Below are 27565 nucleotides of genomic sequence, written 5' to 3' on the forward strand. Positions count from 1 at the left end.
ATGGTCTTGTCACTAACTGTCCCACAGAGGAGCTCACAATCTAATCCCTACCATAGTCATATGTCTATGTATGTATCATGTAGTACATGTATCATAGTCTAGGGCCAATTACCTTATCTGCATGTTTTTGGGATATGGGAGGAAACCTGGAGGAAACCCACACAGACACGGGGAGAACATACAAATTCCTTGCAGATAGTGCCCTGGCTGGGATTCCAGCAGGGACCCAGCTCTCACCTACCACTTTGCCATAATATGTAATATGCACTAAAAATTACTTGTTTCCTTTGTTGCCTTCACTTACAGAAGGTAGTAAAAAGCTGACAGATTTTGGGCTAGTTCATCTCCTCATGGGGGGATTCTCCGTATCACTTCAAGTCTTTATAGTATTCCCTGGAAAGGATCTATGCAAAGATGCCCTCAAACCTCATGCACACTATTTTGGCATTTGGACTGAGCAACTACCATTCAGTCTAAGTGTGTTTGTAGATAAAGAAATTACTGAGAATCCCCCCTGAGGAGATTGACTAGTCCAAAATCTGACACCTGTCAAGTTTTTATCACTAAGGCCCTGCTCACATCTAAGCGGGAATTGCGTAATTCCCGCTAACCGCTAGAGTTTTTACAAAACGCTACTCCTACCCTATGGCAGTGTTATCGGGCATTTTGCGATTATCGCTAATCGCAAACGTGTTACCTGCAGCATTTGCCGGCGATTGAGGAGCGATCGCGATTAGCATGTATAGAACCTCTAATGTGCTGGACTGGCAGTGGTCTCCAGAACGGTTTGTGGATTTCAGGAGTCAGAGGTTATGACTGCCAGCATTTCCCTGCCAGTCTCTGAAGCCCGGATCCCAGTGCTGCAAGCACAGGATTGTACATTTGGGGGATCTGAATGTTTATCAGATTGAGTCACGGTTTGTCTCCCGGTCTGGCACGGTGGCACGTCGTTCTCTCGCATCCGCCTGCAGTAGGCATGCCACCCGCGTTAAAGATTGATGGCGGCTGATAGAGACACAGGCTGGAGGGCAGGCGGGTGGCGCGCGCTGACGGTAAGCGGACATGGCAGGGCGTGCGGGGAGACCCTGGAGAGCAGCGGAAGACTTCTGACAATCCGCCACGGGATGAAAACCGTCAAGGTGGAACTACGCCCACAGTGAGAGCGTTACATAATCTCTCGCTATATTACGCGTCTCCCGCAATGATTCTGTCGCCAAAGAGCGGCGATCTACAACTCTGCGGACAACACAAAATCCCTCAGAGCCACCCGGGAACTACTGCAAGTGCAGACAGTCCCCACTTACACACCACTCGACTTGCAGCGCTTCAGAGATACAAACAAAGCTGTCTCCATGTAGAACATATACTGTATAAATTACTGTTATTTCATATGAATGTTAGAGGTTACAGTACTGTATACACAGTTACCAGTAATTTAACATTTTAAACGCACATTGCAAACAACCAAAAAACGTAAAGAGGCGCTTTCATAGTTACATAGTTACATAGTTATTTTGGTTGAAAAAAGACATACGTCCATCGAGTTCAACCAGTACAAAGTACAACACCAGCCTGCTCCCTCACATATCCCTGTTGATCCAGAGGAAGGCGAAAAAACCCTTACAAGGCATGGTCCAATTAGCCCCTAAAGGGAAAAATTCCTTCCCGACTCCAGATGGCAATCAGATAAAATCCCTGGATCAACATCATTAGGCATTACCTAGTAATTGTAGCCATGGATGTCTTTCAACGCAAGGAAAGCATCTAAGCCCCCTTTAAATGCAGGTATAGAGTTTGCCATAACGACTTCCTGTGGCAATGCATTCCACATCTTAATCACTCTTACTGTAAAGAACCCTTTCCTAAATAAATGGCTAAAACGTTTTTCCTCCATGCGCAGATCATGTCCTCTAGTCCTTTGAGAAGGCCTAGGGACAAAAAGCTCATCCGCCAAGGTATTATATTGCCCTCTGATGTATTTATACATGTTAATTAGATCCCCTCTAAAGGTGGCCATACACTGGCCCGATTTGCGGCAGTTTCGACAGCAGATTCGATCACTGGGATCGAATCTGCTGCCAATCGTTCGCGCAACACGCACCCGCCGATCCGATTTCCTCCCGAAATCGGATCGGTCCGTCGATCGCGCCGTGCGGGAAATTACCCTCGATCGCCCGCGGGTAGGGAGCGCGTCGCTAGCGGCGGCCGATCCGATCAGGTATACATTACCTGAGGCTGGCTCCCGGGCATCCCGTCCGTCACTGCTCCCGTCATGGCACCTCTGGCATCCTCGTATAACTTCCGCTGTCATGCCAGTGACAGCGGAAGTACAACTAGAGGGCGCTCTATTTGAACTTCCGCTGTCACTGGTGTGATAGCTTAAGTTCTATGCGGATGCCGGAGCCGGAGGTGCCACATGACGGGGACATCACGCCCGGGAGCCAGCCTCAGGTAATGTATACCGGCGGGGGGAGCGGCGGCAGCACCACCACAACAGATTGTGATCGGTTTCAGGCTGAAATCGATTCACAATCTGTTTGCAGGAAAGGCAGCCATACGATCCCTCTCTGATCAGATTCGATCAGATAGGGATCTGTCAGCTGGTCGATCTGATGGCACATCGACCAGTGTATGGCTGCCTTAAGGCGTCTTTTCTCTAGACTAAATAAACCCAGTTTATCTAACCTTTCTTGATAAGTGAGACCTTCCATCCCACGTATCAATTTTGTTGTTCGTCTCTGCACCTGCTCTAAAACTGCAATATCTTTTTTGTAATGTGGTGCCCAGAACTGAATTCCATATTCCAGATGTGGCCTTACTAGAGAGTTAAACAGGGGCAATATTATGCTAGCATCTCGAGTTTTTATTTCCCTTTTAATGCATCCCAAAATTTTGTTAGCTTTAGCTGCAGCGGCTTGGCATTGAGTACGATTATTTAACTTGTTGTCGCGGAAATCTTAAAATGTAAAAACACATACAAATAAGAAGTATGTTTCTTCCAGAGTAAAATTAGCCATAAATGACTTTTCTCCTATGTTGCTGTCACTTAGGTCCCGTTCACACTGCACACGTTTCGGAAACGCGTGCAAGAGGCCGACACGCACTACATCAGACAGTCCATAGACTGCACAGTCTGATGTTTACACTGCATGCGGTCCGGGAACGCATGCTGCACGCATTTTTTCCAAAAATGCGCGGCTGTCCCATTCACTTTCAGTGAATGGGATCAGCCACGCAACCCATACAAATGCGGATGGCGTGCGTTCACATGCGTTCCGAACGCATGGCCGTCAGTGTTTATAATGTGAACAGGCCTCACAGTAAGTAGTAGAAATCTGACATATTTTTGACTAGCCCATCGTCTCATGGGGGTTCTCAGGGTTTTCTTTATTTTTAAAAGCACTCTGAATGGCAGTTGCTCCGTCCAACTGCCAAAATAGTGTACGGTGAGCAGGGAGGCTGGCCAGCATCTTTATAAAGACATTCTCTGAAAATGATTTATACAAAGAATAAAAGACCATGCTGAGAATCCCCCATGAAGAGATGGACTAACCCAAAACCTGTCAGTTTTGTCAGATTTCTACAACCTACTGTGTAAGTGACAGCAACATAGGAGAAAAGTAATTTATGGCTCATTTTACTCTGGAAGAAACATACTTCCTATTTGTATGGGTTTTAAATGTTAAGATTTTCGCGACAGTTCCTCTTAAAGGATACCACAGTCGAAAAAAAAGTTTGCAGCAGTGTGTGGGGGGTTAAAATTACATACAGTTATCCAGTCCTGCCCCCTCCGTCTGCCGCCGTTAGTCTCCTATAATTCCCGGTGCCGAGCGACTTGATTGACCCCCCACCCGGACATACTGCGCCCTGTGCACGCAGTATGTCCTCCCCTCTTCACTTCAGGCCGGCGCATGACTATCGGCTCAGAAGCACGTTCATTCCTCTGCCTCCCCTGCGCTGTGTACGCTCCATTACACTTAGCGTCACATGATTAGCATGCCGATCGAGCATCCAATTTGATAATGGTTATCGAATAGGAAGAAAATCGGTGCCACCATGTGTATGCCCGATCAACGATGCAACCAATTTTGGGCCGAGCATGTCGATCAGACATGCTGCGAGATATCGGGTCGTCAGGATCGGGTGCGCGGCGGTAACGATGGACATCGGGATGAGCGATGAAACCCCCGGCTATGTCCCCCTAATGTCACATGTGCCCCCCCATGCACTATACTGTACCTATCCATGCCCGCTGCTGGTTGTGGACTCCGCACATATCACCACCATGTGGTTGCCAGCGTACATGTGGGCACATGTGTGATGTCACACGTGCCCACGTTTTTTACCGCCAACCACGTGAGACTCATGTATGAATACGGACAGGTAAAGTATATAGCGGGGGGGGGGGGGGAGGGAGGGGGATAGCGGCGTCACAAGGCTTATTCTGGATCGATTTCAGCATAAAATTGATCGGCAATTGGTCTGCAGTGTATGAGCAGCCGACAGATCTCACGATTATCAAATTCCATCAGAGAGATTTGTCTCTTGGCCGAATCTGCCCATCACCACAATGTACAGCTTACCTATGGTTTATACTATATATCTAAAAGTAAAACATGTATCCACATTTCACCATGTGTAACGCAGGACTCAACTTACAAACAAATTCAACTTACACTATCCCGGAACAGAACCGGTGTGCGCAGATTATCTGACACCCGGATTCTAAATAAAAATTCATTTGTGGGTAATGTGATAACAGGTTACATCCTCCTCTGTGTTTTATTGCTGTCCATGTCTCCATGTACCTGCAAATTTCCAGCACTTCCTGTGCAGAAAGGACGTGATAGCATCGGCAACGCAGAATAATGTTTCTGTAAAGTCGAAAACAGAATCTTCTGCTACTAGTAAACTAGTTTTTAATGCTTTCCCGACTACCGATTCTTCCCATCACAGGTTGGGAGCTCAATGATAGTCCCAGTGGAGGAAAATGGGGTAAGTTTCTCCAAAGGGGACATAGACAGCATTAACACCAGGGGCGTCGCTAGCCCCAAAGATCAGTGGCACGTGCCCCTGATGTCTCCCAGGCAGAGTAGAGGCACCACAGTACCCAGCATGCCCTACAGTGGCAGCACAGCACCCAACAGGGCATTACAGCACCCAGCATGCCCCATAGAGGCACCACAGTACCCAGCATGCCCCATAGAGGCACTATAGTACCCAGCATGGCACCACAGCACAGTAATGGGGGTTATGATGGATATTATGGTGTCGCTATGTGGACATACTGGGTGCTGTGATGCCTTTATTGGGGCATACAGGGAGCTGTAGTTTTTATATGGAGACCGCTGTTAAGGTCATGTAAATGTGGCTCCACCCATGACCACACCCACATTTCTGTACATGGCAACACCCAATTTTCAGCTGAGTGCCCAAAAGTGCCCTGGATCTCTTAGGACCCTAGCAACTCCCGTGACCCTTCCCATGAGATTCTATCCACACTACTATTACTTATAAAAATAATAACATCCTGGTAAGGAACTCTAAACCTAATCTACAGGCAGAACTCTAAATGTACCATCAAGCTCAGTCATCGAGAGTACTCAGAGTTCACCTTTTTGTTTTAAATGAGACCTCTGCAGCTAAAAAATCCTGACTTTAAAATATCACATGACGAGCAGCTGATGACTTCAGTCAGTCTGTGAGCGGGGCTGCGGCTGCTCAGCCTGCTGTGTGCTGGGGAAGGAACTGGCTGGCCTCTGACCTGTGACCTGTGACTGACCCCTGGAATATCTCAGCCTCACCAGGCTGGCTCCTGACCTATGACTGACCCCTGGAATATCGCAGCCTCACCTGGCCGGCCCCTGACCTGTAACTGACCCCTGGAATATCTCAGCCTCCCCTGGCAGGTCCCTGACCTGTAACTGACCCCTGGAATATCTCAGCCTCCCCTGGCCGGCCCCTGACCTATGACTGACCCTTGGAATATCTCAGCCTCACCTGGCCGGTCCATGACCTATGACTGACCCCTGGAATATATCAGCCTCACCTGGCCGGCCCCTGACCTATGACTGACCCCTGGATATCTCACCCTCACCTGGCCAGCCCCTGACCTATGACTGACCCCTGGAATATCTCAGCTTCACCTGGCCAGCCCCTGACCTGTGACTGACCCCTGGAATATCTCAGCCTCACCTGGCCGGCCCCTGACCTGTGACTGACCCCTGGAATATTGCAGCCTCACCTGACAGGCCCGACCTGTGACTGACCCCTGGATACCTCAGCCTCACCTGGCCGGCCCCTGACCTGTGACTGAACCCTGGATATCTCTGCCTCACCTGGCTGGCCCCTGACCTATGACTGACCCCTGGAATATCAGCCTCACCTGGCCGGCCCCTGACCTGTGCTGACCCCTGGATATCGCAGCCACACCTGGCCGGCCCCTGACCTGTGACTGACCCCTGGAATATTGCAGCCTCACCTGGCAGGCCCGACCTGTGACTGACCCCTGGAATCTCTCAACCTCACCTGTCCGGCCCCTGTATGCTGATCATGCCCAGATCTTCAGAGCAGTCGATAAGTCTACAGTTGAACTTCTCATCCTGGAGGACGTTGTTGATGTAACTCCAATTGTGCTGAGCGACTGCGCCACCAACCGCCAGATAATATACATCACCTGAAACACAAACCAGTCGTTACACGTTCATATCAAATGTGTATCCTTATATCTGATGACATCCACTCCTCCTACATAACAGCCTAAAATGCAGGGCGTTCCCTGGTCCCAGCCACGCCCCCTCTGTTCTGCCCAGCCCCTTCTCTGCTCTGCCCCGCCTACACACAAGGGAGGAGCCACCATCATTAAAGTGCATCTCGTCACAAAAATAGGACAGGATTTATTTCCATGTGGTCAGACTAGTATGAATGGCGAATGAGGTGTGAAGGAGGTGATGTAAATATTATGCTAATTCCAAGCTGCATAAAGTTTGAATAAAATTAGAATCAACTTTGAATCATTAGCATCGTATTTACCGTCCCAATTCGATAGGCGATTATTACGAATCCAAAAATGTGTTTATTTAGCCCCAAATCACAACATCAAACACACCAACGCATACATACACAAAAAGAGCAGATTCTACAAGCAATCTCAGTCATTACATACGTAGCTTTGTTTTATTCAGTCAAAGTTCGTTAAAATTGATCTCCTACATTAATAAAAACAGGTTAAATTACAGAAAAAAAAAAAAAAAAAAAAAAAACACTTCTAAAAAAATATAAAAGCAAGCAAAAAACAAGGACAAAAATTATGTATACAAACTCACAAATACTACGTCAGTCTTGTCAGAACACTCGGAATATACTATAATCATTTGAGATGCTTGTGTTGTAGAAGATTCCATCGTAGAAAGCAGGAGCTGACGCGTTTCATGGTAACAAGCAGCCTTCCTCAGGGGGAATCACAAATACCTGAATGTTAATTTCTCCTGAGGAAGTTGACCTTTGGTCACGAAACAGGTCAGGGATTTTTCTCTTGGACGGAAGCCTCGTAAAGGAGTATACTTTTTATCCGTCTGAATTCCTTACTCTATTTTAAAGCAACTTGCGCTGTTTACAAGGAAATGAATATGGCAGCCTCCATACCCCTCTCACCACCGGTTCCCTTTTAAGTAAACCTGAGACGAAAGGACGTCAACGTTTTATATGTACATACCTGGGGCTTCCTCCAGCCCCCTGCTTGCAGATCACTGCCTCTCCGCTGTCCTCCAACTCATGGATGTTTTGGTAAAAGCTCCATTCTCTTTGGTCAGTCGGAGGGTACTGCACATGTGCGACCACCGGTAATACTAATGTACTGCTCAGGACACTCCCAGTCTTGGAAGCGTTACAGGAACATGGGTAGGCCGACTGTGCCGACTGCCCCCAACTGACCGAAGATAACAGAGCTTCTACCGGAGGAACCAGGACGGCGGCGGTGAGGGAGCAGTTGCCGTGCGCTTTTTGTTGCACTTTAAAAAATGTTTGTCCTGCACTTTTCCATCGTAGATCGCAAACGCAACTGCAACCCATCTAAACGTGTGATAAATGTGTTGCCACATAGGCAGTGAATATGGCCGAAATCGCAGCAGGTTTGCGATTGCGATTTCCAGTGTGGAACAGCCTTTACGGACACTGCAGCATCTCTCATTGTGATCCGATATGACCCAGACAAATGATACCCACTGTAAAAGCTACAGGCCGGGTTTGCCAGATCTCGCATGTTCTCAGATGATCTGCAGCAAAGGGAATCCTCAGGAAAGGAAGCCCGATGCCACAGATTAAACACGACGGAAACACATTCTATATTCTATACATGGAATGTAGGCCAGCGAAGGAGATGAGAGACCCCGGAATAAAGGCAGGATACAGTCACACAGTGCGGCCTCCCGGAGAGACTCCTCCTCCCCTTATCAGAGATTAGAGCGAAAGCTTCAAAGCCAAGCGAGGAACAGAGGCGGGGTCAGAGGTCGCGGCGGAATAGAGGAAATCGCTGGAAGATGAGGGACGCTAATGGGCGACCTCAATAATCTCCACTTCCTTTCACAGAGGCTTAAATCTCTGCGCCGCGATAGAGGAACGGCCATTATACGCCGCAGAGATCTACGAGGGCGCAATACACGGGTGGCGTTTCTGTACAATGCGATCACTGCGCACAAGAAAGCGAAATCTTCTCTTCGGTTCCAAAGCGACTGATTAAAATTCAAACCAGCAGCGCAAATTCTTCCGCCGCAACCCGCTGGATAGTCTGTCGCTGACGGATAATTTGGGCGCGCTTTTCACAGGATTGTTTAGTGGGTGGCAGTGGAGATGTCAATCAGAATTATGGCTTCCATGCAGATCGTATGCAGCGTGGAATTCGGCCAATCAGAGCGACAGGAAGTGTATATTGGCCCCAACATACAATTTGCATTAAAGAGGACCTGTAGTGGAAATAAAGTAATTAATTTAAATAGCTTATTTTTCATTTATAGAGGATTTAATCAGTTTGCCCATTGTAAAATCTTTCCTCATATGGACTTACATTCTAAAATGTATCACAGGTGGGGACATCTTTACAGCTGTCAGATGTAGCTCTGCAGAATGTTTCTGAGAATTCCAAAGCCTGTACAAAATATACCTGGTCTACCTGGGAGGAGAAGTCTGCAGGGTGGGGCGGAGCTACCAATAAACAGCCATATATAGATATAGGAAGTGTTTCTGGTGCTGAAACCAGGAAAATAGCCATAAAAGTGGATATCCTGAATTACTGCATTCTACTGTATGTCACTACAGGGCCTCTTTACTGCATTCTGCTGTATGTCACTACAGGGCCTCTTTACTGCATTCTGCTGTAGGTCACTACAGGGCCTCTTTACTGCATTCTGCTATATGGTCACTACAGGGCCTCTTTACTGAATTCTGCTATATGTCACTACAGGGCCTCTTTACAGTATTCTGCTATATGTCACTACAGGGCCTCTTTACAGTATTCTGCTATACGTCACTACAGGGCCTCTTTACTGCATTCTGCTCTATGTCACTACATGGCCTCTTTACTGCATTCTGCTATCTGTCACTACAGGGCCTCATTACTGCATTCTGCTATATGTCACTACAGGGCCTCTTTACTGCATTCTGCTATATGGCCCAGTGCACACCAAAAACCTCTAGCAAACGCTTGAGGTTTCTGAAGCAGATTTCAGAGCGATTCTAGGCAGGTTTAGAGAGGTTTTCTACACATGCCTAGCATTTTTTGGAGCGTTTGTGTAGCAGATTCAACATTTTGTTACAGAAGCTGTTCAGTAACAGCTTTAAGGCCCTTTTCCACTAGCGGCGATTGCGATGCTGAATCGCAAACAGCTAGTGATTTTAAAAATCGCTACAGTTTGTATTTTAACATAGGAATCGCGGTAGGTAATTTCCAATACCGCAATTCGTATTTTTACTGAAACGCGATTGCGCCGCGGAGCGATTTTTGCCGCGATTTTGCTATGCAGTCCAGTGCATAGCAAAATCGCAATCACAGGGGAAATTTGCTGAATCACAATCGCTAGCGTTTTTCAGAGCGGTTTTCCACTTTCTTATACTTTAACATTGAGGCAGAAATGCCTCAGAAATCTAAAAAATGCTGCAGCCCCCGAGTTTGCGTTTGTGGAAAAAACGCCCCGCTCTGGTGTGCACCATCCCATTCACTTTCATTGGCCAAGAGGTTTTCCCCCTGGAAGCGTTTTAAAAAACGCTCCAGAACCGCTGTGGTGTGCACCAGCCCTAAGTCACTACAGGGCCTCTTTACTGCAAAAGGAGGATCTACTAAATATTGATTTCATTTAGTTTTTGCACCTGTCTAATTTTATTTAAACCATTATTGCACACTTTCTGTAAATCCAATAAACTTCATTTCACTTCTCAAATATCACTGTGTGTGTCCCTTATATGATATATTTAACTGACATTTTTTTATTGCAACAACCAACGATTTATACAGGAAAATCATGATTAACAACGGTTGCCCAAACATTCGCATCCCACTGTATTTGTCACTACAGGGCCTCTTTACTGTATTCTACGATCTGTCACTACAGGGCCTCCTTAAATTGGTTCTCTACTTGGCAGCCATTCCATGCATGTATGCCCTGATACAGACAGTCAGTCAGCTTATTTCTTAGTGACACTGACATTCTTATTTCTACCCACCTTCAAAGTCCGGGGCGAGGACAGAGGGCGTCGCCTCCGGGGAGATCCTGCTGACGGTGAGATCGCTTTCTGTGCCTCCACGTGTATTCAGTATGCAGGTGTAGACGGTGGACCCTGTGTATGGAACACCACCGGAATAATTAGTGAATGACAGACAACAAAAAATCTAGAAAAAACAAAAACGACCTAATAGATCCTCAGAGACCTCCAGCTGCTTCCTCACACCCAGGCAGTCTGAGCCACGCCCACTTTACTCACATGACCAGGCAGAGCAGAGATAAAGCCACGCCTTACTACTGACAGATAGCCTATCATGGTGATTCTTCTCTAGTGGTAAGGCGTGGCTTCACTTTTGGCATAGGAGGAAATTAGGATCTATGAGATGCGAAGTTCGGATCTTTTCAATGATCCGGATGATTCGAATCGGATCATTGAAAAGATCCGGATCTTTGATCCGAATCTCGGATCATTTTACAAGGGAAGCATTCGGGGGTGAAATGACTAGCAGGACAGGAGAAGGGGAGGGGGGTGGACAAACAGAGAAGGGGAGAAGATGGACAGAGGGAAGGGAGTGGACAGAGAAGGGAGGAGGGACGAGCAGAGAGCAGAAATGTTTGCACACAATACCCACATGCTGAAGTCATACGCTTTACATATATTTCACCTATATGTTCATCTGTATACTCCCAACTCCCATTCCCCAAAGCATTCCCAGAAGTGAAGTGCAGCTGTTTAGAGCAGTGCAGGAGGATCATATTGCACAGCAATCACAGTGCCTGCCCTGTACTAGCCCAGCACGCTGCCTGTAACGTTACTGAGCTGTGCCAAAAGCTTCCAATGTGTTCACTGTGCACAACTACGGAACAGACAGCCTATAATGGGCAGCACATTTCAGCCAGTATGTGTGCTCTACACACATCTAGCAGTGGCACCCATGTCCCCTCTCTCTCATCTACCTGTCTCCCTGCAAGGCTGCCTCCCCTTCAACAGAGCGATCCATCTCTGCTCTGCTTCCAGGACCCCGCTGCCCGCTGAGGGGGGCGTGTCGCTCCTGGCCCCGCCCCCTTTGCGATCCGAATCACTCATTTTGATGATTCGGATGATTCGACTCAAAGTAGATTCGGATCAAAGATCCGAATCGTTCATGATCCGGACAACACTGAATTGGCGCTGCTGTTATTTTCAGGGAAGGGGGGGGGTTGAACAATAACTGCAACGTTTCCTACAAAATCTTTAGGCATGATCAATTAAAAATAACGTTCTATGAAAAGTACAGTATATATATATATATAATAAAAAAAGGTTTACTAGGGGCTTGGGGGGGGGGGGGGGGGGGAAGGCTTATCAAAATCTTAGTCTTGGATATAGTCAGAAAAGCACTGAAGCCCGAAGCTCTGCCAGGTTTTTAGTTCTGTCTGGGCTCCTGTTGCTGGGATCCAATTCATTTCCTTCTCCAATCAATGCACAGCATGGTGAGGGAATCTGCCAAAGGGCTCCCTTCCACTATGAAACGCGACCACAATTGCGTTTCAAACACGATTGCAATTGCGCTACTATACTCCGTATAGGAGCTCAATGGCACCCAAAACGCAGCAGGCCTATTGCAATCGGGCCAAAGGCGCAACGCAAATCGAATTGCTGCCATTTCCATTACTTTTACTGCACTCTGCGTTTTGCGATCTCTTCGCTATCGTAATCTGATAGCAAAACGCAGCATGCAAAATCTCAGTGGAAAAGGCCTCAAAATGGAATTTGCAGTGTAAATGTGGCCATAAACCATACAATCCTGCAGACGATTGACTGCCTCGAAGACCTTGCAGGTTTTTAGATAATGGAGTTTAAAAAGGCAAAGGAAAATGGCTTTTAAATTTAGAAAAATTAAAGTATAAAAACCCTTTTTCCCTCGCATGTTCAAAATCTATTATCGACATCTTTTTTGAATCAAAACTTTATTGACTTGTTCCCAAAATTCCCCTTAACATGCGTAGCAATTTTGGCGACGACAGTATGTATGGGGACTTTGTTATAAACCATTAAAATCGACACTAAATTACGCAAACTTTCGCGTAATTACACAAAATTACGGATGGATTAAGCAAAATCAATTACATGTCCAAATCATAATTATGTATGGCTGTAATTTAGAAAAACTATGTGTAATTTCACATAATCGTAATTAGATTATGATCACCACTAATTGGATTGGTTACTAGTTTTTTTTTACCGTTAGAGGGCATGACCGATTCCAATCAAATTGGATAATAGATTGTCCGTGGGATTAGATCGTTAAAGAGAACCAGAGATGAAGCACCCTCTTGTATTTTACCTTATAAATCAGTGGGAACATGACAGTAAACACCTAATCTGCCCTTTGTTTCATTGTTCTCTGTGTAATCTGACTGTTATCACCTCTGATAAGAATCCCCGACTGAGAAGTCAGGCTGCTCCGTCTAGCTTTGCTACAGAAAGTTTATAGCTAAATCTGTCTTCTGTGGTGTTATTTCAAGCCCAAGCCTGCCCCCTTGTGGCTTTGCTATAATGACTCAGCAATAATCATTCCCAGCAAAGCCAAATTTAATTGCTCAGTCTGGGATTCTTGTGACTGCTGATAACAGACACTTTTAGCAGTGAGGGTGAAACAGAGAGCATGGTAAGTGTTTTCTCTAATGTTCTTACTGATATACATGGTAAAATACACAAGGGTGCTTCCTCTCTGGTTCCCTTTAATGGGTACGGTTAGAAAAGAATGATAATGAGTGTCATTAAGGCGTTCGTTGCCCTTTAAGCAGCGCTTCCTCAGCACACGGTGGCACAAACATGTTGGCGTCGCCCCCTCTGGCCATCCTACGAGGTTACCTGGAGGCTTCTCGACGTTGGCGGTGAAAATCCAGCTCGCTGCCTTCTTGGCTTCCGGCCCGGCAAGGTAGAACTTTCCGAAGTAGGACATGTTGAAGACAGCGGCGGCGTTCCGGCACACCAGGCATTCGTTTCTGATCTAAAAATGACAACGTGTCAAACACAACAGATGATGAGCGATGAGGGGAGGGGAGCGCAGATCTGCGGCTTTCAAGCCGAGATGGAAATAAACTGCCAAAATTATGAGTCATTCCCAAAAAACTTTTCTTTTTTGTCAGGTGATCAAGACACACAAAGAGCCCCAAAAATAGACGGTAACGATTCTGCGGAGCTCTGCAAAGAGGCACCCCAGCGAAACTGCCTACGCAGGAGAAAGAGGGCTATTCAGATCGCCAGGTGGACGCGGAACGCCGCAGGAACCGCAGAACCGTTACATCACTCAAACGCCAGGAACTGACCACCGTTCCACATTGAAAAGCACACCTGAAGTGAGAGGGATACGGAGGCTGCCATAGTAATGTCCTGATAACCACTTCAGCCCGCGGGTTGTTTTTACCTTATGGATGAGAGGAATTTTCACATTTCAGCTCTCCTCCCTTTAATTTCCCAATTACTTTATCACTGCTTATCACAACAAAATGATCTATACCTTGTTTTTTTCGCCACCAATTAGGCTTTCTTTGGGTGGTACCTTTTGCTAAGAATTATATTATTCTAAATGCATTTTAATGGTAATAATGAGAACAAAATGCAAAAAAAAAAAAATTCTCAGTTTTCGGCCATTATAGTTTTAAAATTAAACATTCTAGTGTGTATGCAACACACACATTTGCCCATTTGTCCGGGTTATTGCAACGTTTCAATTATATCCCTAGTACGATGTATGGCGACAATATTTTATTTTATCAGTTTTACGTCCATGCGTATAATGGAATTGTGTGGGTATTTTTATTAGAGTGTACATCCGTCCGTGCGCATTATTTCCTATTAGTGTACTTTAAAGAGAAACTCCGACCAAGAATTGCACTTTATCCCAATCAGTAGCTGATGCCCCCTTTCCCATGTGAAATATATTCCTTTTCACAAACAGACCATCAGGGGGCGCTGTAAGACTGATATTGTGGTGAAACCCCTCCCACAAGAAACTGAGGACCGTGGTACTCATGGCAGTTTCCTGTCTGTGAACCTTGTTGCATTGTGGGAAATAGCCATTTACAGCTATTTCCAACTGCTAAAAAAGCATGCAGCAGCTACATCACCTGCCAGCAGTAAAAATGTCACCATGTAATAAATGTCAGAATTTAAATCAGGGATTTAAACGATTTTACAGTGGGCAAACGCTGACTAAATCATTTATACATAATTATTGTAAAAATGAAGCACTTTTTTTATTGCATTATTTTCCCTGGAGTTCCTCTTTAAGTACACAAACAGGAAGCAATGCGTTGATGTCGGAAGTTACAAATGACTGCAGCATCTCATGGATGCCGGTGACCACATTCATTAATCTAAGTCCCCGTTTGAATGAACTGCCTTCCCATTCATCATCCCTCTAACAGGCAGCGGGAGCTAGCAGAAGTACATGGGGCGTGATTGCGTGCACGTCACCTACATCTAATGAGATTGATCACTGTTTTTGAACAAAAACAGTGATCATTCTCGCTGCACAAGCACAGATTGGCTCAGGGGACTTCTGTCCTAACCCCACCTCTTTCTTCCTCCTCCAGGCCTGGGCCCCACTACCAATCGCTGTAGCACAGATCAGTTTTTGCCGGTGTTTGCTATAGCGATTTCTGGCACGATTTGAACGGCAATTGAAAGGGCTGTATAATCTTCTGCCGGCGATTGTAGCCTTCAGATTAATTTTTTCCTTCTTCTGTATCATGAAAGGAGAACCGTAGTGAGAGGGATATGGAGGCTGCCATCTTTCTTTCCTTTTAAGCAATACCAGTTGCCTGGCAGCCCTGCTGATCTATTTGTCTGAAGTAGTGGCTGAATCACACCAGAAACAAGCATGCAGCTAATCTTGTCATATCTGTCAAAATAGTCAGAAACACCTGATCTGCTGCATGCTTGTTCAGGGGCTGTGGCTGATAGTTTTAGAGGCAGAGGGTCAGCAGAGCTGCCAGGCAACTGGTATTGCTTAAATGGAAATAAATATGGCAGCCTCCATATACTGTACCCCTCACTACAGTTGCTGGATCTCCCGAGGCCAATTTCTGCCGACTTCCTGTGTGTTGCCCCGCCCCTGGCACAAGAGAATCCTCTATCTCCAAATACAGAAACATCAATGGTCTCTTGCGCTGGGGGCGGGGCTACGCGATGGAAATTAACCTCAGAAGCCCTGGAAACTTTACCACACAAAAATTGCCTACAGAGTTGCTGCAAACATCGCTTTCAAGAAGTAATTAAAAAGCAATTGTGCAGTGTTCCCGTCTTTGGCGTCGGAGCGCAATCACTCTAAAAAAAAAAAAAAAAAACGGCAGGACCTGTGGTTTCCGTCCACTCTCTTTCATCAGTGTAGGATCTTCTGCGATCATCCCAGAGCGCAGCCGAATGTGCTAGTGGGCCCAGGTCTGACTTAAAGGGAACCCAAGGCGGTGCATGAGGGGGGCAAATATGACACAGTCATGTTCCCTGCCTCACGACACGCCTCTGTGTGTCCCCACGCTGCTTTCTGCCCCCCCACCGCAGCGCTATAACCCCCTGAAATTAGCAAAAATTGATAGTCGCTGATCTCAAGAGGAAAGGCGGAGAGGTTTTCCCTACTCAACTTCCCTGCTCTGCCATTGGACAGATGTCTCCCCCCCCCCCCCCCCCCCCCGACACACAGAGAGCATCTTGCTCTCCTTCCAGCGTACGGAAATGCAGGCCACAGGAGCGGCGGAGATGGCGGCTACCTGATCCGCTCAGCCCCCCGAATCAGGTAGCATAGTTTTGTTTGTTTTATTTTATGTCCCGAGGGCTCCCTTTAAAGAGGACCTGTAGTGAAAATAATGAATACAATAGCTTATCGTTTACAATATTCTTTTATAGATTAGTCAGTGTTTAGCCATTGTAAAATCTTTCCTCTCCCTGATTTACATTCTGACATTTATCACAGATAGTGACATCTTTAGTCCTGCCAGGTGATCTGTACGGAATGTTCAATAAGGTGCCCATTAACGGTACAATTTTTTTTCCAAATGCGATCTTTCAATGCAAATTTAATGATCTAATATAGAAAAGTCACACGTTATGAAGGCAAATCCATAAGGAACGATTCTTTGGTCGATTGCTAAGTAGGATAAGATCGATCCAAAAGTTGGATTTTATGATCGAATTTGAAGAAAGAATCATTCAGTAAATGTGAACAATCGATAATTGCCTTCTGATTAGTTACGATCATTTAAATCGCATTTGATGTAAAAAAAAAAAATTGTACTGTGAATGATCACCTTTACTGTGAGTTCTGTGCAGAGAGGGAGATACTGCTTGCTTGGCAGTTGGACAAAAGCTATTATTTCCCACAATGCAATGAGGTTCAGAGAGGAAACTGTCAGGGCCATGGTCCTGACATCACACTGTGGGAGGAGTTTCACCACAATATCAGCCATACAGCGCCCCCTGATGATCTGTTTGTGAAAAGGAAAAGATGTCTCATGGGAAAGGGCGTATCAGCTACTGATTGGGATGAAGTTCAATTCTTAGTTCCTCTATAAAATTCCTGCATCAACTCGGAATAATTTGCATCTCATTGACCCGCCCTCTTCAGAACATGCTAATGCAAGTGGAATGTGTGTGTATTTAGGGTGGAGTTGGAGCAGATTCTGGGCAGGATGTGATAAGTAGGCCGGCAGTTCCCCGCACATTATGTCTGTTCATTATCGTGGTGATCCGTCAGCGGAGGGCTTGTCAGGCTGTCACGGCAGACTTTGTGCCGGCATCACGCATTGTTCCGCCGCTCAGCGGATTGTCACAGCAGCCAACGCACAACAACCTGCACATTGTTCCCAACGATTACCCGCAATAATAGTACGTCACCCGCTATCCGAGGGGGGCGCGTTATAAATAGCGATGCTTTCTATTGTGACTACATTCTTATTCCAAAATACAACATAAATAAAAGCGAACACGAGAATACAAAAATAAAAAGTGAATTCAAAGCGACAGAGTAAAAATCAGTAAATTATTCAGGATGAAAAGTCCCATGTCTGACTTTTTTTTTTTAAACATATGTCAGCATGGCTACTGATTGGGCCATGAAAAAAAGACTGAAAAGCCACGCCTTTTCTGCCACACGTGTTTCAGCGATTTTAGATTTGCGTTTGCTATTGCATTCCCGATTTTTGTGTAAAAAAAAAAAAAAAAATAATTAAATAAAAATCGCATGCAAAACCCATGCGCTTCCTCCCTCGTAGGAAAGCATTGTATGCAAATATCATGCGATTTACATGCAGTACGCAGGAAGGATCCAATATATTCTGCATTTTTAAAATGGTACATTTCAAATCGCAGCGAGCCCTTAGGGTGCGTTTCCACTAACGCGAATTCGCATGCGTTCCCCGCATGCAAATTCGCATAACCAATAAAAGTGAATGAGCCTGTATCCACCTGTCAGGAAAACGGAGCGTTTTCTTGTGCAGGAAAAATCTGCTCAGCAGAGCCATCCGAATTCGGACACCGCACACACCACATGCGATTCGCATACAATGTATTTAATAGGGAATTCGCATGGTGTTTTTTCATGCGAATTTTCATGCGAATTCGCATACGATTTCGCATGGAATCAATGAAAAAGCACACAGGCACTGACATGGTTAAATTTGCACACAGCGTCATCCATGCGAAATCGTATACGAATTTGCGGTAAAATTCGCATACAACCGCATGCGATTTCGCTCCTGCATGCGAATTCGTCCGTGGAGAATCCGCGGCGATTTCCCACCGCACTAGTGGAAACGCACCCTTACTGCAATACTACTTATAGACTTTAAGGTGCTATTTCAAGTGCATTTTCCACTACATGGCAGAACGGACGCGACTCCGACTAGTGTGCTCCCGACATAAGTGAAAAGGGGGATCCTTTGCTTTGTTAGCATCTCGTCTGTCAGCTGTGTTGCTATCGAATACTGTAATGCCACACGCACAGGGCTGCATTGCGGCATACCGGCAGCTTTGTGACGCAGCTTGCCGCACGGCAACGCACCACCTAAGCGACGTTCACAGTTCGGCAGGAAGGGCTGCGGTATAACGGGTTTCTGTCTGTTAACACACTGCATGCAGTGTTACCACAAAATGGGCTTAAAGGACACCTGAAGTTAGAGCTATATGGTGGCTGCCATATTTATTCCCTTTTAAGCAATACCAGTTGCCTGGCAGTCCTGCTGATCCTCTGCCTATAATTCTTTTATCCGTAGCCCCTGAACAAGCATGCAGCAGATCAGGTGCTCTGACTGAAGTGTAACTGGATTAGCTGCATGCTTGTTTCAGGTGTGTGATTCAGCCAGTACTGCAGCCAAAGAGATCAGCAGGACTGCAAGGCAACTGGTATTATTTAACTGGAAATAAACATGGCAACCTTCATATTCTTCTCACTTCAGTTGTCCTTTGAAAGTGAAGCATACTTATTGTATGCGACGCAACGTACGTATAACGTGCTGCTTTTCCGATGAGTTGTGTTGCTGCTGTCACAGGCCACGCCGTTCCTGGCCAAAAGTGCAATATTTCTGAGGGTTTTGTTTGACACAGAATTATATGTCGGCTTTGCTGTCATAGCATGACTGACTGCAGGGTAACTGCAGGTCACTCCTCTCCATAGATAAAGTGACAGGTACACTTCGAGGTTAGTCAATAATGGCAGCCGTGCTATCTGGCCGGCGCCATACCTCCCGACGAAGCTGGAGATGTCACAACGTGACGGTGAGTATTATCAGCGCTTCCTCCGCCTGGCTCGCCCATCGGTTTTTGTTACGGTTTTTTCCCGTCCTTTTCTTCCACGGGCTCGGCGAATTTTCCGCAGGTCACGGAGCCCTTTTAAAAGCGGTGACAATTTGTGACAATTCTCGGCGCTTTAACATTTTCCCATGTCGACACAAAACTGTCACACAGAGGGGAAAAAATAGCCGACCAAATGCCTGGCAATCTGCGCGCTGCGGGGAGGGGAACGCCAGCGCCTTAAATTAGCGAGGAACGGAGTGATTAGGAAAAGCTATTTTTAGGGATAATGAGGACGGAACAGCAACAAAAAAAAGAGAACAAAAATATAACGCAGCCAGCTGGTCACAGGAAGACCCGCCGCCACTTAAAGGGGACATGAAGTGAGAGGGATCTGGAAGCTGTCATATGGATTTCCTTTTATACAATGCACATTGCCTGGCTGTCCTGCTGATCCTCTGCTTCTAAAGGTGGCCAGACGACTTGGCAGCCGATAGACCGTCCGATCTATTATAAACAAATCGGTTGAAAATCAGCGCCAACAAGAGCATCACCGATCAACTGTTCAACCAAAGCCCCAAAATGTATTGATCGGTAATTACGCAACGTCGGACCATCATGGTCAATTCTGTGCCTGGTGGTAAGGGGGAGCAATATCGGGACGAGCGAAAAATGCGACAGAACACCCGGCGCTGTCCCCTAGTGTAAAATGCGATTCCCCCCACATGAATACTGTACCTGTCAGCAAATTACAAGTTTCCAAAGTGTCGTTTTTCTTGCCCTGAAAGCTTCTATTGCATTTTATGCCAACTGCTTATTATTATATATTAAAATCTTCTAATGAGTTGTTCTGAGCTGTGTGTGTGCTGAAGCAGAGACAGCTTCTCAGAAAGTATTTTTTACCACACACACACACACACACACACACACACACACACACAATGCGGATTTGAAGCAGTGCTTTGCTTAACCATTTCAGTGATGTTCTGCTAAAAAAGTTTCTGGGATAGTGGGATTAATGCTGTGAGAAATCGTTTAGAGGAGCAAAGTAGAAATGCTGACTTTAAGACCACTTTAAAATCACAAAAAAAAAACAAAAAAAAAAAAAAAAAAAACCCTGAACTTGTGTATTAGCGGTCTATTCCTAAAAGCAATCGCTGGGGGTCTCACTTTAAGGCCCGCTATTGGGACATATTACACATTGAGGCGATCGTCTGACGCAGAACCATGAGGCCTCTCAAAGGGACTTTAATTACCAATAATGAAATACGGAACATGTAATCGCTGGTAGCGCCGCGGCGTGCGAGCGGACAGGAAATTAATGCGATATTACATCTAGTATAATGAAAAACAGAGGTGACGCCGGGGTGCGATCAGTGACATCACAAATCCGCAATATTAATTGGCTCTGCGCCACAGCGAAGAAATGTCCCAATATTTCATAATGACGTTAACCCTTCGTATGCAGTCTACCGCCAACAATGGCCTGCTGCTCTTATTTTCTTAAAGAGGCCCTGTAGTGACCTATAGCAGAATGCAGTAAAGAGGCCCTGTAGTGACGTATAGCAGAATGCAGTAAAGAGGCCCTGTAGTGACATATAGCAGAATGCAGTAAAGAGGTCCAGTAGTGACATATAGCAGAATGCAGTAAAGAGCCCCTGTAGTGACATATAGCAGAATACAGTAAAGAGGCCCTGTAGTGACACATAGCAGAATACAGTAAAGAGGCCCTGTAGTGACATATAGCAGAATGCAGTAAAGAGGCCCTGTAGTGACACATAGCAGAATGCAGTAAAGAGGCCTTGTAGTGACATATAGCAGAATGCAGTAAAGAGGCCCTGTAGTGACATATAGCAGAATGCAGTAAAGAGGCCCTGTAGTGATATATAGCAGAATGCAGTAAAGAGGCCCTGTAGTGACATATAGCAGAATGCAGTAAAGAGGCCCTGTAGCGACATATAGCAGAATGCAGTAAAGAGGCCCTGTAGCGACAAATAGCAGAATTCAGTAAAGAGGCCCTGTAGTGACATATAGCAGAATGCAGTAAAGAGGCCCTGCAGTGACATATAGCAGAATGCAGTAAAGAGGCCCTGTAGGGACATATAGTAGAATGCATTAAAGAGGCCTTGTAGTGACATATAGCAGAATGCAGTAAAGAGGCCCTGTAGTGACATATAGCAGAATGCAGTAAAGAGGCCCTGTAGTGACATATAGCAGAATGCAGTAAAGAGGCCCTGTAGTGACATATAGCAGAATGCAGTAAAGAGGCCCTGTAGTGACATATAGCAGAATGCAGTAAAGAGGCCCTGTAGTGACATATAGCAGAATGCAGTAAAGAGGCCCTGTAGTGGCATATAGCAGAATGCAGTAAAGAGGCCCCATAGTGACATATAGTAGAGTGCAGTAAAGAGGCCCTGTAGTGACATACAGCAGAAGCTATGCTATTGCTATGCCACTGAGCCAGAGAGATCAGCAGGACAGCCAGGCAACTGGTATTGTTTAACAGGAAATAAATATGGCAGCCTCCATGTCCCCCTCACTTCAGGTGTCCTTTAAGTGGCCGGCCTGTTGGCACTTGGAACACATCTTACCACGTCATGGTGCTTGGGGAAGTCGAAGGTGTATTCCCTCTCCAGCAGCGCGCTGTACTTGTAGTCCTGGTGTGGCTGGACGCCGTATGCTCCATAATAATCGTAATCCAGAACCTTAAAAAGAAAAAAACGGGTCACACATAGTGCGATACACACCCAGCGGAGCTCTGCTACTGAGGGCTGAACTATACGGAGGTCACACATAGTGCGATACACACCCAACGGAGCTCTGCCACTGAGGGCTGAACTATACGGAGGTCACAGCGGCAGCCATCATACCACCGATCACCGCTAGAAGCATGTGCTACTCTATGCCGCTGGTCACAGCCTTCACATGGGCTGAAGTGGACCTGAACTCTTGCAAAAGGCAGAAGGAAAACAGAGGAATGCACCCTGTATGTATTTAGAGTTTAACCTGTCTAATTCCCCCTCATCACAAGTTGTAATTTGAGCTCTCAGCTGTGTCAGCTGGCTGTCTCGGGCAGAGCAGCTAATTTGTGAACACAGGATGTTAACCCTATGTCTGCTTCCATGAAAGCAGGAAGTAGACACTGCATATTTATTGCAGGATTTGTATCAGCTGTAACAAATGTTTTTCTTTAATGCTGTTACTTATATTTTAGAGCAGAGGGGAAGTTCTGAGTTCAGACCCGCTTTAACAGGCTGTCTGGTAAGATGAAGGGGCAGTGGTGTCAGAGATGCGGATTCTAAGTTGATGCAAATATTATGCTAAACGTATGCAGAATGGAAAAGCAGCAGCAGTCATTTCCAAGACATTTACATTTGCAAAAACACTCATAAAATATGCAACAACTCAGAGTGATATTAGCAACTCATAGACCGCCCCTAATGGAGAGATCAGGGTCTATCACAGCGGAAAATAACTCCCCCCCCCCTCCCCCACAAGGCATGACATATACCGTATAAGTTTTGTATAAGCCGCTAACTACATGCTGTGTGGAGAGGTCTCATCCTTTGCATGTGGCGGTTGTTTGGAATAACGATATCTGTACGGTTTAAACCAGGGCTCCCCAAACATTTTTGGCCAAGGGCCGGGTCAACATACTTCAGACTGCTGGGGGGCCGGGGTATACATAAAATGTAGAAGTCTTTGCGGGCCAGACAGGGAAGCATAACCAGGTGACAAGCTGCAGTCCAATTGCAGTGTCACCCGATGTGGAATTTAATTGGAAACCAGCGAATGACTGCTGTCTGGCTTCCATGTGGATGGGTGGTGCCAGCACTGCTATTCTATATGTGGACCAACAATATTTAAAGATGTAGCTGACCGCATCTATAATAAATAGTGTGTGGGGGCCGGTAAAAAAAAAAAAAAAGCCTCAGGGGGCCACATTTGGCCCTCGGGCCCTAGTGTGAGGGCCACTGGTTTAAACATTCACATGAATAAGGGCTCGTTCACATTTTGCGCAGATGGCCATGCGATCGGAACGCGTAAGATCGCCCGCCATCTGCGCTGCTGATCACATTTACTGCAGTGGATGGGTCAGCACTGCGCTTCCTGAAAGATGCATGCAGCAGTGTGATAGCGCATCACACTACTGCGCAGCGCCTATGATGGGAACGGCAGTAATGCTGTCTATGGACTTCTGCCATTCTTACGTGTCGCACATCATACGTGCTGCCGAAATGCGCACAGCAGCGAGTGTGATGTGAACGAGGCCTAAGCCATCAGAGTTAAACCATCAAAGCGTTTAATGTCTACTACCATGATCCCGCTGCAATATATCGGGTGGACAATGTTTATTGTGTTTGTATTAAATTGCCAAATCATGGGGAAAAAAAAAAAGAAAAAAAAAAAATGACATTGCAGTGCGACTGCTCTGCCACTTTCCTGTCCTACTATACAAAGTATGGCAGCTCAATCGCATGAGAAATGCGTCAGGATGTCAATCGCATCGCAAACATATCGCACTTAGGGAAGCATTCACCTGCGGATTGCATTCGTTTCTCGGTCCCTAGCGTTTTGAGTCCCATAAGCAATCGGAACACAAAACTCTAAACCTTATGGACAAACGATCATGTCTGTTTTATGGCAACACAAGCTCTATACAATCCGATCTTTGCTGGTAACAGATCGACACCATTACATCCTTCCAAAACAAGTCGCTGACTCACCGGAGCTGAACCTTCGGGGTTAAACCATCCCGGTCTCTCCCAGCCGTGGCGTTCCTGGAAGACGCACCCCCGCTCCTGCAGCTCCTGTGAAGACCCCAACATATGGGAAAGTTACTGGGGAGCAGCCAAGATCAATATCCACAAGTGACCAGGCCTGGCTGTGTGGTTACGGACAGACATTATCGGTATGCGGTGTTAACAAGCGCAGGCAGAAGAGAGGATGTAAGATTAGGGGATGTGGAATATTGGGGTTCCAGTATGGAGCAGCCGTCTATGAGCAACCAGCTTCAAATATACTAATATTAGGCAACTGGCGCCCTGAGCTTAAAGGGGAGCTGAAGAGAGAGGTATATGGATGCTGCCATGTTTATTTCCTTTTAAGCAATACCAGTTGCCTGGCAGCCCTGCTGATCCCGTCTGTGCCTCTAATACTATTAGCCATAGCCCCTGAACAAGCATGCAGCAGATCAGGTGTTTCAGACTTTAAAGTCACATCTGACAAGACTAGCTGCATGCTTGTTTCTGGTGTTATTCAGATACTACTGCAGAGAAATAGACCAGCAGGGCTGCCAGGCAACTGGTATTGATTAAAAGGAAATAAATATGGCAGCCTCCGTATACCTCTTACTTCAGTTCCCCTTTAATGTGTAAGGCGTGTTAACATAGGTGTTAAAAGGGGTGGGGCTCAGTGCTCAAAACTCCGCCTCCTACATCTTCTACAAACATTTCTCAACTACAGAGTTGGGATACGCAGACCAATATGACTGAAAATGTTCAAACAATCAAATAAAAAAACAAAACTATAACAAAAAAAAAAACAAAAAAAAAATTCAAGATAAAATGCACTCCGCGTTTCCACCTCTGCCAGGTTCTTATTGTCGTTCGTGTCCATCGGAAACATTTACGAAGGCGATGGATCTCAGATTTTGTCAGCAGGAAAATATTCACAAACAGCTAAGCTACTGATGAACTACAAGTCTCAGCATTATCCCGAGGCTTCTCCCCCTACCTCATGCAGAGGGTCCTGCCTCATATTCCGGCCAGCGAGGGGCTCGTCATACAGGAAGACCACTGAGTAGTTCTTGGCATAAGATTCATGGCTTCTCTCACGCATCCAGCGATTGTGATTGGTGAGTAAGTGGTGGAATCTCCTGCGGGGGCAGGGAAAGAGGAGGAGTCAGAGGCAGGCTAAGATTCACTCATCCAATCACAGAACCAAAAATAAAGGGCTTTCTCCCATCATGCAACAGCAGTCCCCACACAACCAAAATTGTACGGTGTACGGCCAGCCTTATGCTGGGAATACACCATGAGTTTTTTCAGCAGATAGATGGCTTGATAGATAACTTTCGATAGGACCGATCTGATTTCGAAAAACGATTGGAAAATCTATTGGACTGTAAATCTGCCCCCCAAAAACTCATTGTGAATTCCCAGCATTAGGTTGCCCACTAATGATACAATCTTGATTGTACAATCGTACCGCTTCATTGTAATGTGAGGGACTACCTAAAATATCCATCCTAATGCTGGGCATACACGGGAGAAACTCCTCATCAATCGAGCCGCTGATGGCTCGATTGATAATATCCGACAGACAGGTCCGATGACCTGCCGGATAGATTCCCTGTTCGATCCCTGCCGGCGGACAATGGCGGGGAATCGAGTGGCTGATAAGGAGCGCCGGCAGGGACGAGCGGTAATCGATCCGCGCGCGGACGGCGGGAGTCGATCCGGTGGCTAATCGGCCGCCGGATCGACCAGTGTATTGCCCAGCATAAGTCTATTCACACAGTTTACCCTACTGCTACATAGATCTAGTAAGACTGTACAATCACCAAAGCACACACATTAAAATGAAAGGGATAGGCACTGAAAGGTGAAAATCGCTTGTCTGTTACAGTAAAAACCGCTTTGGGGTGAAGTGGTTAATATTGTAAAAAAAAAAAAAAATGTTCATTCATTATGTTCTTTTCACTACAGGTCCTCTTTAAGCAACATGTATCTGTAACATGATGTGCTGAAAAAAAAGCAAGACAAAGGCCTGGTGCACGCAAAATGCTAGCAGACTTTGAAACGCTTTTTTAGCATTTCAGCTAGCATTTTGCGGTTTTGGGAAGCGTTTTTGGTGTAGTAGATTTCAGATATTGTTACAGTAAAGCTGTTACTGAACAGCTTCTGTAACAAAAAAACGCCTGCAAAAGTGCTCTGAACTGCCGTTTTTCAGAGCGGTTTGCGTTTTTCCTATACTTTACATTGGAGGCAGAAACGCCTCCGCAATCCAAAATCTGCAGCAGCCCGGGAGTATGCGTTTCTGCAAAACGCCTCCCGCTCTAGTGTGCACCAGCCCATTGAAATACATTACCCTAGCGGATCCGCACCCGCAAGCGGATCGAAAAACGCTGCCGAACCGCTCTGGTGTGCACTAGGCCAAAGTATGAATGAGGCCTCCACTGAGCATTAATTAGACAATAGTGTTTAATTTTTTTTCTATAAGTTAGCCGTGTTGCTTGCACATTTTCACCAAAGTAATTTTCGATTTCAAGTACCGTTTTTTTTTTTTAAAAAATGGCTTGTTTTGTTGTGTTCCTGTTTTACATGAAAAATCTATATTTTTACCATAAAAAAAAAAAAACCAAACAATATTTTACCTCACAAGATCAAAATTTTTACAGCAAAAACCACACAAAAAATAACACTCTTCGATGGCATTTTCGTTCGAAAATTTAATTTAACATTGTTGCAAAAATGAATACAAAGAATATTGGCATTTGTGCTCATCACTGTTGGTTAGCGCCGTGCTTGGAATAAATGTGCGTATTCTATATCACCGCCGCCCCCTCGCGGTGCGACTTCTCTCCTCCGCGTGACCTCCGCACTCTATTATACAGTAGATTGTGTTTTATCGCAGAGTATCATTACCACCAATCACAATTATTACTGGCGATTGCAGCTCACGCTAACTTCCGCAGACATGAGAGCGGCCCTGGGGCCGCGGCACAAAGCATTCTGGGAGTGACCCGTGACCGCCATTGTCACAGCGCCCGGATGCTCGCCGGTGACAGGAGCATTGTCTGCTGCGGCGCAGAAGGTAATGAATTGTCACAGAGAGGAAGGACGCGCGTCTCTCGTCTCCCGCCCGCGTACCGTCACCTTAGTCATTAGCCCGCCCGGGGTAATTACACATCAGAAATAGATTTAATGACACGTTGCAGAGCGCAGGGCGATGATGGCCGGTCCAGCCGCTGGAGAGGAGGGATAATCGCGAGGGGGTTACGGATGCGTGACACAGGAAACGAGAGGCCAAACGCGGAGCACAGATTGGGGTGATGGCGAGATGCAGGCGGTAATTA

At 46.1% G+C, this 27565-nt stretch overlaps 1 protein-coding gene across 1 annotated transcript in view; it reads right to left on the minus strand.

Annotated features, from left to right (window-relative positions):
* The window catches only part of SARDH (sarcosine dehydrogenase), a 166016-nt gene that overhangs the window by 74598 nt on the left and 63853 nt on the right, over window positions 1-27565 (minus strand). The window contains exons 11-16 of the mRNA XM_068249222.1: window positions 25222-25363; window positions 24213-24296; window positions 22077-22190; window positions 13570-13708; window positions 10714-10827; window positions 6529-6676 (exon numbers count right to left, since the gene is read on the minus strand). Coding sequence (XP_068105323.1) covers window positions 6529-6676; window positions 10714-10827; window positions 13570-13708; window positions 22077-22190; window positions 24213-24296; window positions 25222-25363 — 741 coding nt within the window. The remainder of the gene's footprint in view (window positions 1-6528; window positions 6677-10713; window positions 10828-13569; window positions 13709-22076; window positions 22191-24212; window positions 24297-25221; window positions 25364-27565) is intronic.

Source organism: Hyperolius riggenbachi, chromosome 8 (assembly GCF_040937935.1).
Source record: "Hyperolius riggenbachi isolate aHypRig1 chromosome 8, aHypRig1.pri, whole genome shotgun sequence".
Taxonomy (NCBI): domain Eukaryota; kingdom Metazoa; phylum Chordata; class Amphibia; order Anura; family Hyperoliidae; genus Hyperolius; species Hyperolius riggenbachi.